The sequence below is a fragment of the Spermophilus citellus genome (assembly GCF_964194105.1).
Source record: "Spermophilus citellus genome assembly, chromosome: 7".
Lineage (NCBI taxonomy): Eukaryota > Metazoa > Chordata > Mammalia > Rodentia > Sciuridae > Spermophilus > Spermophilus citellus.
Window position 1 is genome coordinate 25,456,676 of NC_138188.1, and position 11,735 is coordinate 25,468,410.

An 11,735-nucleotide genomic window follows, 5' to 3' on the forward strand; every position below is an offset into this window, starting at 1 on the left:
GTCACCTCAGGTGGTAAATTTGCCATGGTTTGCTACTGGGCAGCGGGCCAAGCCAAATAGGGAATGTGGAAGAGTGAGTCCATGTCTACTCACTCACCCCCAGGTTTACACATAGGAATAACTAAGCCAATGATCTATGACTCAAGAATCATTCCTATACAGGGAGAGGCAGCAGTTTGCATTCATGGAAAGCAAAGTGAAGGAGGTATGCTAAGCTCACACTGTCCATAGTAATAGCCCTCTGAAATGTGAGATACTGGTGAGGTAGATTGGGCAGGTATTCTCCCTACAAAGTTGAGCTTTTGCTTTATAGCCAGCACTTATGGCAGAGTAGAGTTACTGGGGTTATGAACTGAAATAGGACATAGGGTGAGCTGAAATCAGTGGCATGTATTGGGGTTTAGGGGTAGTCTCAGTGGCCTCCTCAAACAGACTAGAGCCAAATTCTAATTAGCTGCCCACTCCTGGTGAGTTCTTCCTCATTATCCTGACTGAGCCCTAATGAATGCCCCCTAGAGATAGACTCCCAGAGGAGCGCCCTTCCCTGGGCCTTTTTCATTTCAGAGTGTAGTAGTTCGTGGGTACAAAGGGCATCTTGCTGACCACAGCCATCTGCTGCTTCCGCCGCACCTCTACAAGCAGCTGTGTTCCTGGCTGACTGTACTTGAAGGGCACATAACCCATTGCCACATTCTTCTTCAAGCAGGGTGAGGGGCAGCCACTGGTCACAGTACCTGTCCAAGCATAGGCCATGTGTCAATACCACCATGCCAGCCTAATACCCCAACACTTTTGGGGAAGGAACAAGGGCTCCCCAGCTTCCCTGGATCACTTACCAATCATGATGCCTTCTGTGCTCAGGATAGGGTTGTGTGCCCGCATTGGAGCCCCCTCACACATCAATCCCACACGCTTCCGCTGCACCTCACCTTTCAGCTGGGGAACAATAACCTTAGCTCCTGGGAAATCCATAGCAGCTCGGCGACGCTTCCCTGGAACATGATACATCAGACCTAAGTCACAGCCTGTAAAAGCCCTGGCCACAAGAGGTCCCAGATACAAGGACCCCAAGTGACATCCATCAAGATCATTTGGGAGGCTGGGGATGTGGCTCAAGCGGTAGCGTGCTCGCTTGGCATGCGTGCGGCCCGGGTTCGATCCTCAGCACCACATACAAACAAAGATGTTGTGTCCGCCGAGAACTAAAATAAATAAATAAATATTTAAAGAAAAAAGATCATTTGGGCTGATTCCTCTCTTGCACTGCAGTCAGCCAGCCAACCACCTCCTACCCACAGAAAACCATGCTGAGGGTCTTCAGTTCGTAATGGGCAGAGCCACAGTAGACCTTCAGGGAATGGAGGGTTTGTTCCAACTGTTAGGAGCAGTTATAAGCCGGCTGACCTCATTAAAGGTCACTCCAACCTGCAGAATCCCTTCAGTGCTAGCCCAACTCACCCAATGTCCAACCAAGGCTGCCCTCAACAGGTGTGATATGTTCATCAATATCATTCCCATACAGGCAGAGGCCTGCTTCCAGGCGCAGGCTGTCCCGGGCAGCCAGCCCTGCCAGCTTCACCTCTGGGTTTTCCAGCAGAGCTGTTGCCAGGTGGACTGCCCCAGAGGCTGGCACTGAGATCTGCATGGGACACCAGAGAGCAGGTGGTCAGTTGCTCCTACAAATTTTGTACCCTGCACTGCCCTCCATTCACTTGACATACCTCTACACCATCTTCTCCTGTGTAGCCACAACGGGTCACTCGACAGCCAGACACACCAAACACCTTCATCACAGCACTGGTCATGAAGGGTAATTTCCTCAGGTCATCTGCCACACCAGCCTGAAGAACTTGGGCTGCAGTAGGGCCTGGACCCAAGAAGCCAATGACCAAGAGCCCTGGTCCCAGCCCCCACTCAAAGCTAGACTATAGCCCTTACTCAGTGACTAGAGTAAGTCCTGAGCAAGTTCTCTGAGAGAAGATGCCTTTGCCCCTGGTCCAACAATAGTTGGGGGGGAAAGATACCTTAGAATTATGGCACACAAATATCATACCATCTACACCTTCATTTTGAACGGCCTCTGTGTTAAGCAGTAGATGAAGCCAGGAAGACAAAGGTTAGGTTCAATCTAGCCCAGACCGCTCACCTTGCAGGGCTAGCAGAGCATTATCCACAATCTCCAGGCCCACATCATTGCCCCTGTTCTTAAGTTCCCTGACCTTGTCCTAAAAAGAAAAAAAGAAACACCACACCAGTGTCTGGGACCACTTACTGAGCACCTACCATAGGCTGGACACTGCAGTGTTGAGCAATGAGATACTAGGCTGGTTCCCATCTTACAAGGTCACACATCTACCAGATGGTAAGGCTGATCTATGCTCAGTTCTGTCACTTCTACCTTCCCCAGAGGATGCTCACTTAGTGGCCAGGGTCACTTTTACCTCCCCATGTTCCCTAGTACCCACAACCAAACCCTGGCATGCTTCAGGGAGGACTTGCTCTTGAGCCATTTTCTGAGCCTCTTGTCTGTGACCTGGACAACAAGGAATACTGCTTTATGAAAAAGGAAAACAAAAGTGCCTGAAACACAGAAAGGCTATACCTGCATGAGGGCCAAGTCCTTGTCCCAGCAGCCAGCATTGGACACCACATACAGGTGTCCTTCAGAAGTATTGGTCACAATCAAGTCATCTAAGATGCCTCCAGCCTCATTGGTAAACAGCGACAGTGTCCCCTAGCATCAAAGTGGAGCATTTTTGCTTTAGGTCCAGAAAACCAAAGCCAAGGGTAAGCAGACACCACAAACTCATGAACCTTCATGCCCAGAGCTCAGGCTGTACAAGTTGTAAGGGGCAAGGCTAGATTCAAATCCAGAGTCTTTGATTCTCATGCACCAAGTTTTCAACTCCTCCCCACCTTGGGCAATGCCCTACAGTACTGAGAATTCCATCTCACGTTTAATCTATGATATCCAATACCTACTGCTTCATCCCACCCAGACAACTCAGCTCATGGGTAAAAACCTTGAAGTCCATCTTCATCCCAGATAAACCACCAAAATACTGCAAGGCTGGCCTTAGCCTTCCCATTAAATGAATGAAGAACCTAAGGTTGTAAGGTCTCATGAATCACCTGGGGATCTTGCCAAAATAAAGGTTCTCATTCAGAGGTCTGGAGCAATGTCTGAGAGTATATTCCTAACAAGATCCTACGAGGCAGTGAGGCTGCTGGCTTAGGGACCATACTTTGAATAGCAAGGGGATAGGAAGCATGAAAGGCCAGAAATTATACATAAAACCTTGGTTTCTGGCCTCCTAGCCTGATGTGATGATGCTGGGACTGCATCCCACAGCTGGCTAGGCATCTGGAAATGACCTAAGATCCGAGTTCCTCAAGACATTAAGGCCCAAGAATCCATATCTAATCCATGTCTATGTCCTCAAGCTTAAGGCAGGGACCCAGCCTGATTGCTGGCTCGTGACTAAGAACACCCATTGAGCAGAAATAAAAGGGCTCACCTTATTTGGCCTTAGCTCTGCAATGTCTCCAACCACTAAACTCTCCATCAGCTTCACCCGGTCACAACCAAATATCTTGGTCTGGGAAAGAGATCAAAAGCCTTAGGCCACTGCAATAGCTGCATCTGAAAGGCCACTAGACCCTTGCTACTTGAAAGGCTGAGGCAGGAAGAAGATATGTTCGAGGCCAGCCTGGACAATTTAGCAAGATCCTGTCTCAAAAGAATAAAAAAATGCTGGGGATGTAGCTCAGTGGCAGAGCACCCTTTGGTTTGGCTTCCAGTAACACACACACAGACACAAACACACACAAAGCCACTAGGCAAGGAGGCATCTCTCAATTCACAAGACAGTCCAGCCCAAAGTAATTGGTGGGTCTTTCAGTTCTGCACCCCTCACTCCCACTCCCATTTCCCAGCCTAGAGTGTGATTGGACTTAAGGGGGATACAGCATTTTACTGAAATACCCACTTTTCCAAACCAATACCCAACCCGGTGCATTGTACCAGCTCTGGAAAACCCAGGGCATTAAGGTATACAGTTAGCGAAAACAGGCAGGAGAGAACACACACAGATGATCAAGGAAACCCTGAGTTAATCAGCCAGCCCCTTGAGTTCCTTGACCTTGCCAAGAAACCCTTAGACCTCCAGCTATTTATGGGCTGTCTTCAGAATCCCGCTCCCAGAAAACAAAGCCGAGGAGTGCAACACTGCGGTCGAGGAAGGTCTGTTTCAGCAGCAGACACACTCTCATAGCTCACCTGCAGCATGTGAGAGACATCAAAGAGCGAACAATGTCGCCGTGTATGAAGGTGCGATTCAATGTGACTTTCCTGGTACTGTATAGGCAGACTCCAACCCGCAAATGCCACCATTTTCCCGCCATGGGCCAGGTGGAAGTCATGGAGCGGAGTTCTGCGGAGCACATCCTGTGGGCAACCGGGTTTAATGCCATCAGGGCGCTAGTTCCTGGCTGCATCCCTCCCCCACCCACCAAAACCGGCAGCAAACCTCCAACACCCTTTATCCCACCTGCGAGGAACTGAGAGGGCGACCTGGGGCCGAGGGAAGCGCCTGCAGGCGAAAACCCAAAGGGGCCACCATGCTCATAGCCCGCTGCATCGTCCGCTGGCAACTAGTGCAGAGGGCGAAGAGAGGCCACCACTCTGCCAGGCACGCCGGGAGATGTAGTCCAAGCCCCTGCCCGAACGGGTCTTCCCAAGGCGCAGGGGATCAAAAAGGGGGCGGGAAGCCCCGAGGGCAGGCTGGGATTCAGAGCGTGCAACCACTCCCAGCAGCCTCAAGCAAGACCTAATCCAGGCGGGTCAGGCAGTCCAGAGTAGACTAGGCTGCCTAGAACCAAAGCTGGAGGCTAGCCCTCCCCCAGCCCTGCCTCCAAAGGGTCAAAGTTTTGCAAGGGGCTGAAAGGCTTGAATCACACATTCAGTACCTCAGGAATGTAAGGTCAAATAGAGGAGTGGAGAGGTCACAAGAAGGTGGAGTGAATCTGGCAGGCAGAGCACCACTGCAGCCTGTCCTCATGTAGGGTTCTCCAACTATTGCACAGGAACACACAGGCAGCCAGCACAATCATGCATTCCACAAATATTTATTGATCTTGTCCTGTGCTGGGTACTGGGAACATAGCTGGGAATATCATATGATCCCTGCAACCCCAGGGTCCTCTTTACTCACATATACACACACTGAGGAGTATTGTTTCCTGAACACAGGTCTATGGTCATCATCCTTTCAGAAAAAGTTGAGTGGGGCTAAGTAAATGACCCTGAAGATAGACACCACCTGCAAGAAGGCTGATGGGTGAGAACAGAGGGTGGGAACCAAATGGTGACTCGACTAAACTTCCCCCAGAAAACTATTATGCCACATACGTCCAGTTTGCCATGTCTGAGACAACCTGCAGTATGCCTTCATAATACTCCCCCAGGGGCAAAGCCAGGAAGAACTGGAAGTAAGCAGGACTTTCTCACATGAAGGAAGAAGTGCCTGCATCATTCAACAGTTGGCCCAGGTTGATGAAGTACCTTAGCCTCTTAAAAGGCACCAGTGACTCACTTGGATCCCACCTACCTACCAAGGTTGACCCCTCATGCTGAGCACAAATGCAAAGAACCAACTGAGAAAAGAAACATGGATATGCTTTGAGCTGTGTCAGATGGCACACAGGTTGTAGTTCTCATTTTCAGGATCCAGTATTGCCAGAGGCACCTGTCCAGGCCCAATGGAACACATCCAGGAGACAGCTCAGGGATCTAGGAACTCAGGATACCCAGATCTCCAGCTTTGCCTGGTAGGCAGGTAGCAGCTGAGTTTAAACAGGAAATTTGTTTTGTAGGAATAACACCAAAGGGAAAGAAGGCCATGAGGGGGGACTGAGGAATGAATGGGGCACCTTTTCATCAAGCTTCCCAATAAATGAGTGCCAAGGGAACAGTAACCTTCTAGGGTTAGATGGAGCAGATTCATCCCAGCCCACTGCAGTCAGGATAGGGGAACTGGCAGAAGACAGGGGTGTGCTTGTTGGCAGAAGGGGCAGAGGGTGCTCAAGAATTTTCAGTATTTTTAAGGTAGAAGAAGGAATTGTGTTGCAGCCAGATGGAAGACAGAGTGTATCCTTGTTAGGAACTCATGCTGAAGTAATACAGTAAGCCCCAAGAATCTTGAATCTGTAAATGTGGCCCAGACAGAATGGGCATGCAAGCAACACTTGGAATGCACAGGATACACAATTCTGCCTCTGGTAGCCCAAACCAAGCCTGGATGGGCATTGAAAGACCAATGTCTCAGCTAGGAGCCACTGCTCAAGTGTAGGAGAGCAAGTTCAGGTCATAACAGCCATCCACCTGCAAACACACACACAAAAAAAAAACTATCAGGTCTGACCTGCTCAGGGCAAATGCAAGCCAAACAAGGAAACAAGTCACTCACATCAAAACGGCCGATCCTCGTGGAGGTGTGACTTGCCCGGATCATTTCTGTCAGTGCCCACATCTGCTGCACCTCAGAAGACACCCTGCTGGGGTCTGGAAGACCCTGCTCAAAAGGAGGGGTCAGTGGCCATGAGTCTCTCCCAAGAAGTACCCTTAGAGCTCTAAAGAGGCCAAGATAGCCTATGGAACCCTCTAGTTAAGATGAGTATTCCAGATGACTTGTGAAACACAAGGCTGGGGCCTGATGTTTGGTAGGCAGCCCAGCCCAACACCAGAGATACCGCAAATCCCAAAGTGTTCCCACGAAAATGTCATAAATTGAACTAAGGGTTTTGGGTCCAGCCCCAGATTTTTATAGAAAGGGCCACCAGAGCCATTCATATGTGGTTCAGACCCAGGGTGAAAGCTTACCTCAGGGAGAGGAATAGGTGGTTCACAGGGTACTGGGTGAGACAGCCACTTGGGGAAGGTCATGGAGGGGCTCTACAAAACAAAGGCATACTGTTCTGAGTAAGGCATAGTGGGATAATTCTGGCACCTGAGAGCAGAGATAAGGGGCCCTGAGCCTCAGACACTGGAAAAATCCTGTTCAAGAGGCCCACAAAGCTCAAGGGAACAATCAGACTACTAAGTTCTCCTGCTATGCAGAAGGAAGCCCCAGAAACATAAGCAGCAAAAAAGTTTCTTCTGGTTGGATACGGCACATGCCTGTGATCCCAGCAACTCTGGAAGTTGAGACAGAAGGATCACAAATTTGAGGCCAGCCTCACCAACTTAGCGAGACCCTGTTTCAAAATAAAGACTGGGCTGGGGATGTGACTCAAGCGGTAGCAGGCTTGCCTGGCATGTGTGCGGCCCGGTTCAATCCTCGGCACCACATACAAATAAAGATGTTGTGTCCGCCGAAAACTAAAAAATAAATATTAAAAAAATTCTCTCTCTCTCTCTCTCTTATCAATCAATCAATCAATAAATAAATAAATAGACTGGGAATGTAGCTCAGTGGCAAAGTGCTCTTGGCTTCAATCCCTAGTACCACCAAAAAAAAAAAAAAAAAAAGAAAGAAAAAGAAAAAGGGCTGGGGATGTAGCTCAGTGGTAAAGTGCCCCAAGGGTTCAATCTCCAATTGTAGGGAGGGGGTGGAGAAAGTGTGTCCTGATGACTCCAACTCTGAAAATGGTGGGTAGTTCAGTGGAAAAGTGTCTGCCTTGCATTTGCAAAGCCCTGGGTTCAACTCCCAGTTCCAAAAAAGACAAAAAAAAAAAAAAAAAATGAACCCCATCAAATGGCCAAGGAATATGGACACAGAGCCCCACCTTTCCTCACAAACTTCTAGCATTCACATGCAACTAACTTCCATGAAAGACTCCGGAGTCTCACTATCCTCACTCTTCACCCACCGGATCCCACTGCCCCAACTCTTCCAGCCCTACCTGGAAGCCTCTTGTGAAAATGGCTAACCAACAGCTTTGAGCTAGTCACTTACCTTTGGTCCCTGCTGGTAGATCTGCAGCTCCTCCACTGTGAAAGACAGCCACAGTGGTGATGGCTGCCGTAGAATCAGACGCAGCTCCAGTACTCTGGTCATGTCACACAGCATCTGACATATACACAAACAAGAACCCAGAGAAGACCCAATTCACTTCCCAGGAACCTCCCAAACAGCAGTGAGCAAGTTCTTTGCAAAGGAAAAACGGTAGTTGTTCCAAGGAACATGCCTGGAAGCCACAGCCCAAACAAGTCTTTCCCCCCTCTTCCCTCCTGGTGTACTGATCTAACCCCCACATCTCTAAGTCCTCATATTGGCTTCCCTGGCCATGCTGAGGTCAAGCTGACCTGGTGCTTGAACAGCGATATATACTCCTGGGCTCCCTCCTCACTGTGTGGATCAGGCATCAGACAGTAGTTCCGCAGGCAGGTCACCCACTTCGCTGGTGAGTGTGTTGAAGTATGCTGACGGACACGAATGCTTAAAAAGGCTGTGTAGTAATTCTTAAATGTGATCTCCTGCAACTAGAGCACACACAACTCACCATGACAAATCAAGCCCAGAGTCTGAAAGGATCAAAGACACTATCTTCTTTCTTTTGAAATGCACTCTTTTGCTAAATGTGTGTGTATGTGTGTGGGTGTGTAGGTATGTATGTGTTTGTAGTGCTGGGGATTGAACCCAGGGCCTTGAGCTTGCTAGGCAAGTGCTCTACCACTGAGGGGCATCCTCAGCCCTGCTAAACAATTTTGTTGTTGGTTTTGCTTTAGTTTTTGTTTCTTTCAGTGCTGAAATTGAACCCAGGGCCTCAAGTATACTAGGTAAGCACTTTACCACAGAGCCACATCTCCAACTCATCTGCTAAACAATCCAACAAGCACCGCTAGGATCCAAACACAATTTTGCTTTTCTAGAAGAACCCACAGTCTATGGGCTGGGGATGTGGCTCAAGCGGTAGCACACTCTCCTGGCATGCGTGCGGCCCGGGTTCCATCCTCAGCACCACATACAAAGATGTTGTGTCTGCCGAAAACTAAAAAATAAATATTAAAATTCTCTCTCTCTCTCTCTCTCTCTCTCTCTCTCTCTCTCTCTCGAAAAAAAATAGAAGAACCCACAGTCTAAATGAGTAAGTGCATGCAAACAAACCATGAGTGCAGATCTTGCCACATGTTTAACATGTGTCTGCATACACATCAGAGTCATCCAAAGAAATTTTTTAAAATACAGGTGTCCAGGGTCCACCTCAAACCTACTAAATCAGAATTTCCACTGTCAGGTCCTCTCAATAGTTTACCAGGTGACAATAAGGAAAAACTTGGAAGATAACCACACACTGTAACCCAAAGTGCATGGGGCCCAGAGAGCTAGTGAGGACAAGACAAAGAATGGCTCTGAATGCCAGTCCTTTAGAAATAGGATTTATCCTCTGCGCTGAGATCACTCAGTGTTCAGTCACTCTGCCAGCTGATATAGAAATGCAATTGGAGAGTAAAACCTGGAATCATTGGGAGTCTCTAATGAGAAATGAGTTACACCTGACCTCTGACAGAGACTGCAAGAATGGGGAGGCAGGTAGGTTTCACGGTAAATCATTGTTAACTAAACCCAGCTGTGACCAAGGACTGACCTGATCTCTTACCTCTAATTGTGTGTGTGTGTGTCTGTGTGTGTGTGTGTGTGTGTGTGTGTGTAGTATTTCCAGTATCATATACCCTACTCTCTGGCACCCTGGTGCCAGTGCTCTTCTGGATGCGGGGAAGAGGTGTGGAAGAGAACAGGGCAGAAAGTTCTAATAAACACTATATATTCTATTGAAGAAATAAGTAAATCAGTGATTTATTAATTCGTAAGGTCAAAGGGCAGTACAAGAATACAGAGGCTTTCAGTAAATGATTACTTCTGGGAAACGCCCAGGTTTCCAAGTTGCCCCGCCCAGGCGCCCGGGTCTCGCGCAAGGGGCGTGCTCACCTCGAAAGGCGCTAGGCTGGGGAAGGTGACATCGATAACCAGCACGCCAGGCCGGCCTTGGGAAGTCCGTACGTCGCCCACCTGCAGGGCTACAGTGCTTTTCACATGACAGGGCACCGACACGCGGGACATGATGCCAGCAGCCGCGACCAGGTTCAGTCGTCGCTTAGAGCCTCCAACCTTCCTGGCTTCCGAGCAAAGAACCAAGAACTACAACTCCCGGGAAGCCTCGCACTTGGCCAGGCTAGCCAATCACCGGCGTTTAAGGCAGGCCAGGAGTCGGAAGTGCCGGCGGAAGTTTTCCTTTAGCCAATGACGATGGGAACCTTAAAGTCCACAATCCGCTGCGATCTGCAACGGTCGACTTTTTCAGAATCCAAACCTTTATGTCCACTTGTAGCACTTCCAGTCTCTCTGAATCTCTGCTATTTGATTCGGTAGGGCAGTAGCCACTTAACTGTATATATAGCCATGAACATGAGTGAGCGTAGCGACTGGCCAACATTAGTCGCAAAGATAGATATTAGACTTTTTTTTTTTTTTTTAAAGGGATTGAGGATGCCTGGTGCAGTCGCGCACGCCTGTAATTCCCAGAGAGTAAGGCGGGAGGATCGCAAAGTTCAGACCAAGGAATGGCCTAAAGAAGTTGTACTTTCCAGCCCAGGCCTGGAAACCCTCAGTGATAGGAAATAATCTGTTTCCTCCTCGACCATTGTCAGGGGAAACAATTTGTAACCTTTAGTCTCCTGGCCATTTTCATCTCTATTTTGATTTAAGCTAATGATTCCCTTCCTAGATCCTTCCAGGTTCCTGAGATATTTCCTTTTCAGGGAAGTTTCCTATGCTGGAACAGAGACTTCCCCAAATCCAAGAAGACTACAGGCCTAAGGCATCCAGAGAGTACAGACAGGCTCTGGCCTTCAGGCTCCTGGTGTAAGAGCACAGCGACAAACACAGACTTGTGTGGCCTCTCATTGCAGATAAATCTAACCTCATAGCTCTCTGGTAGGGAGCCCCTCCAATCCATTGCCTATATTCTGGTAGGTTGACCTTTTCAATATGAATCCTCACTGAGTCCCTCGATTTTATTTATTTATTTTTATTATTATTATTTTTATTATTTTAGAATTTTAATTTTTTTTTTTTTTTAATGATTGGCGGACAGAACCCGGGCCGCACGCATGCCAGTCGACCTCGCTAACGCCTGAGCCACATCCCCAGCCCGAGTCCCTGGATTTTAGACCCAAGTACAACTCTTTTAATAAGTCCATGGATCTGGAACATGAATAGCCCCTACCAAAAAGTTGGTCAGTACCTTCCACTTTTTCCAACTGGGCACCTTAACTCAAGTTCCTCCCACATACTGCTTTCTTCCTTCCTAGCCTCTTCACATTCTGCTCTACCCAGGACACTCTACATCTTACTCTTAACCCACATTTCCACACTTTTATTCTAGTCTTTGTTTTTGTTTTGTTTTGTTGCTGGTATTAGGGGCTGAACTCAGCAGTGCTCTAACACTGAACTAGATGCTCAGTTCTTTTTAGTGTATGTGTTTGTTTGTTTGTTTGGGGGGTGAAAGGCTAGTGACTCACCCCAGTCGGATATTCAACCAAGAGATTTCATTGGGGGAGCCGCCTGAAGGGGAAGAAAAGGAAAGGAAGAGAGCAGAGAGCCTGAGCTTGCAAGCTTCAGCTTAAGAAGGGTTGCTTGGTGACTTGGCGGGTGCTGATTGGCATGGTAACTCAAGTAGGGCGATTGGGCACTGTGTCCTTTGGGGATTGGTCAAGAAGACTTTTGACTTTGATG

General features: G+C 48.5%; 2 protein-coding genes across 4 annotated transcripts; both read right to left on the minus strand.

Annotated features, from left to right (window-relative positions):
- Positions 1 to 550: 550 nt before the first annotated feature.
- On the minus strand, positions 551 to 5,345 carry AMT (aminomethyltransferase). Of its 2 annotated transcripts, XM_081302551.1 has the most exons (11): positions 5,214 to 5,345; positions 4,969 to 5,074; positions 4,551 to 4,732; positions 4,280 to 4,447; positions 3,519 to 3,599; positions 2,603 to 2,734; positions 2,147 to 2,225; positions 1,722 to 1,867; positions 1,459 to 1,639; positions 837 to 992; positions 551 to 734 (listed from the first exon to the last, which is right to left on the minus strand). In XM_081302551.1, the coding sequence occupies exons 3-11, from the start codon at positions 4,638 to 4,640 to the stop codon at positions 556 to 558; spliced, it is 1,212 nt and encodes a 403-aa protein (XP_081158677.1). In that variant the 5' UTR covers positions 4,641 to 4,732; positions 4,969 to 5,074; positions 5,214 to 5,345; the 3' UTR covers positions 551 to 555. The 2 variants fall into 2 exon arrangements, with proteins under 2 accessions (XP_081158677.1, XP_081158678.1); XM_081302552.1 differs by lacking the exon at positions 4,551 to 4,732.
- A 115-nt stretch (positions 5,346 to 5,460) lies between these two features.
- On the minus strand, positions 5,461 to 10,141 carry NICN1 (nicolin 1, tubulin polyglutamylase complex subunit). 2 transcript variants are annotated; one of them, XM_081302562.1, is made up of 6 exons: positions 9,930 to 10,141; positions 8,306 to 8,476; positions 7,956 to 8,069; positions 6,881 to 6,952; positions 6,468 to 6,572; positions 5,461 to 6,382 (listed from the first exon to the last, which is right to left on the minus strand). In XM_081302562.1, exons 1-6 carry the CDS (start codon positions 10,059 to 10,061, stop codon positions 6,341 to 6,343), a joined length of 636 nt encoding a protein of 211 aa, XP_081158688.1. In that variant the 5' UTR covers positions 10,062 to 10,141; the 3' UTR covers positions 5,461 to 6,340. The 2 variants fall into 2 exon arrangements, with proteins under 2 accessions (XP_081158688.1, XP_081158687.1); XM_081302561.1 differs by having other exon boundaries at positions 8,306 to 8,482; positions 9,930 to 10,134.
- Between the last annotated feature and the right edge of the window lie 1,594 nt (positions 10,142 to 11,735).

What these genes read in the sequence shown, in the direction of transcription:
- NICN1 (XM_081302561.1), bottom strand. Translation starts at nt 10,061, where the DNA reads ATGTCCCGCGTGTCGGTGCCCTGTCATGTGAAAAGCACTGTAGCCCTG. An exon ending in CCAGCCTAGCGCCTTTCGAG is followed by an intron (nt 8,483 to 9,929) that starts GTGAGCACGCCC and finishes TGTGTGCTCTAG; the next exon opens with TTGCAGGAGATCACATTTAA. An exon ending in TCTACCAGCAGGGACCAAAG is followed by an intron (nt 6,953 to 7,955) that starts GTAAGTGACTAG and finishes TTTGTTTTGTAG; the next exon opens with AGCCCCTCCATGACCTTCCC.
- AMT (XM_081302551.1), bottom strand. Translation starts at nt 4,640, where the DNA reads ATGCAGCGGGCTATGAGCATGGTGGCCCCTTTGGGTTTTCGCCTGCAG. An exon ending in TGCTCTGCTAGCCCTGCAAG is followed by an intron (nt 1,868 to 2,146) that starts GTGAGCGGTCTG and finishes TCTTGGGTCCAG; the next exon opens with GCCCTACTGCAGCCCAAGTT. An exon ending in CACAGAAGGCATCATGATTG is followed by an intron (nt 735 to 836) that starts GTAAGTGATCCA and finishes ATGCTTGGACAG; the next exon opens with GTACTGTGACCAGTGGCTGC.